This window comes from Calidris pugnax, unplaced genomic scaffold (genome assembly GCF_001431845.1).
Source record: "Calidris pugnax isolate Ruff unplaced genomic scaffold, ASM143184v1 scaffold341, whole genome shotgun sequence".
In the NCBI taxonomy this organism is placed as follows: domain Eukaryota; kingdom Metazoa; phylum Chordata; class Aves; order Charadriiformes; family Scolopacidae; genus Calidris; species Calidris pugnax.
In genome coordinates this window covers 575320-576931 of record NW_015091149.1, presented here as the reverse complement: position 1 = coordinate 576931, position 1612 = coordinate 575320, and the positions used below count along the sequence as shown (strand labels likewise).

Genomic DNA, 1612 nt, shown 5'->3' with positions numbered 1-1612 from the left:
AAACCGAGTATCTTGACCCCCACCGGGCACCCGCGGCAAACACCGTCCGCCGGTCGTCGAGGGACGAGCAGTGACGGCACCCACGCGTGACACCGCGTGTGCCACCCGCCCAGCGCCCTCCCGAGGAGCCCACGCGGGGCTGAGCCCCCCCGAGCGGCTGCTGGCCACCGCCGGGGAGCCCCGGGGAGCAATCGGCCGTGCCTCCCTGTGTCCCCCCCCGGTCACCCCACCCCAGAGCCGCAGCCCCCCGGTCCCACCTTGGCGCTGGGCACCTCCATCCTTCCCGGGGTCTTCAGGCGGCCGAGCGGCGCTGGGGCATGTCCCGCACAGAGCCCCGCACCGTCCCGCCGCCGCCGCCGCTTTATAGGGCCCGGCACAATGGCGTGACCAAAAATACCGTCGGGGGCCGGGCGGGAGCGGCCGGTCTCCGGGAGACCGGGGCTGGTTGCGACCGGTAGCCCGGAGACTGGCCAGGCTTTTCCCCTCATTTGCAGCTCCTCATTGTGCGGGAGCCGGCGGGTCGGATGCGGTGGTCGGGGCGCGTGGCACTAATGAGGCCCCTAATTGCCCACGGGTCCCGCGGGCCATCCGGCACAAAGGGGCTGAAGGGCAGCGCTGGGGAGGTGTCGGACCGCTCCTGGCGGCCCCATTAAGCTAATTACCTCCCCGAACAAAGGGGCACCGGCAGCCGCAGCCTCCGTGACGCGGGAAGCCGTCACCCTGCGCTCGCCCGGTGCCAGGGGAGGGATGGGGGCGCAGAGACCCCAGTGCCACCCTCCGCCCCCCTTTGGTGACCCCCATCCCGCCAGGGAGGGAGCAGCAGGGCGCCGGGCTGGCTCTCGCACTCTTTATAACGCTCCGCAGCCCCGGTCCGACCCCAAACCCGCCGGGACCCCCGTGCCCCGGGGGGACGAGCCCCGACGTTTCCCTGGTGTCAGAAGCCACATCCTCTGCCCGGGGGGGTCTGAGGAGTCACCCCCACCCCGCTGCACCCCAGAGACACCCGGCCCCTCTGCACAGCGGGGGGCTGGGGGGCGCCAGGGAGGGGAAGGGACCCCGCTGCCCCACAGAGAGGGGACAGGGACCGGGCAGGACCCTTCCCACCGGGCAAGGGCTGGCGAAGGCAACCCCCCCCCTGGACAGGGGCAGCCCCCCAGCTCCGGGGCTGCTTTTACAAGGGGGATCGGGCACAGTGGGCTGGGGGGCACATGCACAACGGGCACCGAGGTGCCAACGTCCCCACCGGCCCCGCGGCAGGACGCTTGCTCCAGAAGCGGATGGAGAAGGGTGGAGAGGATGGATGAGTCCCTGGGGAGCTCGGGGTGGGGAGGACAAGGGGGAACGGGGACACCCCTCCCCGATCTCCCCGCCGGGTCCCGCCGCAGCCCCTCGGTGCGGCAGAACGCGGGCAGCGGCCCCGCAAACGTCCCTCCACGCACGTCGAGCCTGCGGGAGGGCAGCTGCCCGTCCCTGGGCTGGCTGGGGCTCCCTTGTCCCGGTCCCTGCGGCCGGGGGGGTGCTCGGTCCGGACCCCCGAGCCCCAAGGCCGGGGTCAGCAGGACGCCGCGTCGCCACCTCCTTCCGTCTCCGGGATGGGCTCCAGCGGGGCCCG

At 73.3% G+C, this 1612-nt stretch overlaps 1 protein-coding gene across 1 annotated transcript in view; it reads right to left on the bottom strand.

Annotated features, from left to right (window-relative positions):
* HCRT (hypocretin (orexin) neuropeptide precursor) overlaps positions 1 to 1606 on the bottom strand; it is a 2323-nt gene extending 717 nt beyond the window's left edge. Inside the window, exon 1 of the mRNA XM_014959168.1 lies at positions 258 to 1606. Within this exon, the coding sequence (XP_014814654.1) occupies positions 258 to 488 (231 nt within the window). The 5' untranslated portion in view covers positions 489 to 1606. The remainder of the gene's footprint in view (positions 1 to 257) is intronic.
* Positions 1607 to 1612: the final 6 nt, after the last annotated feature.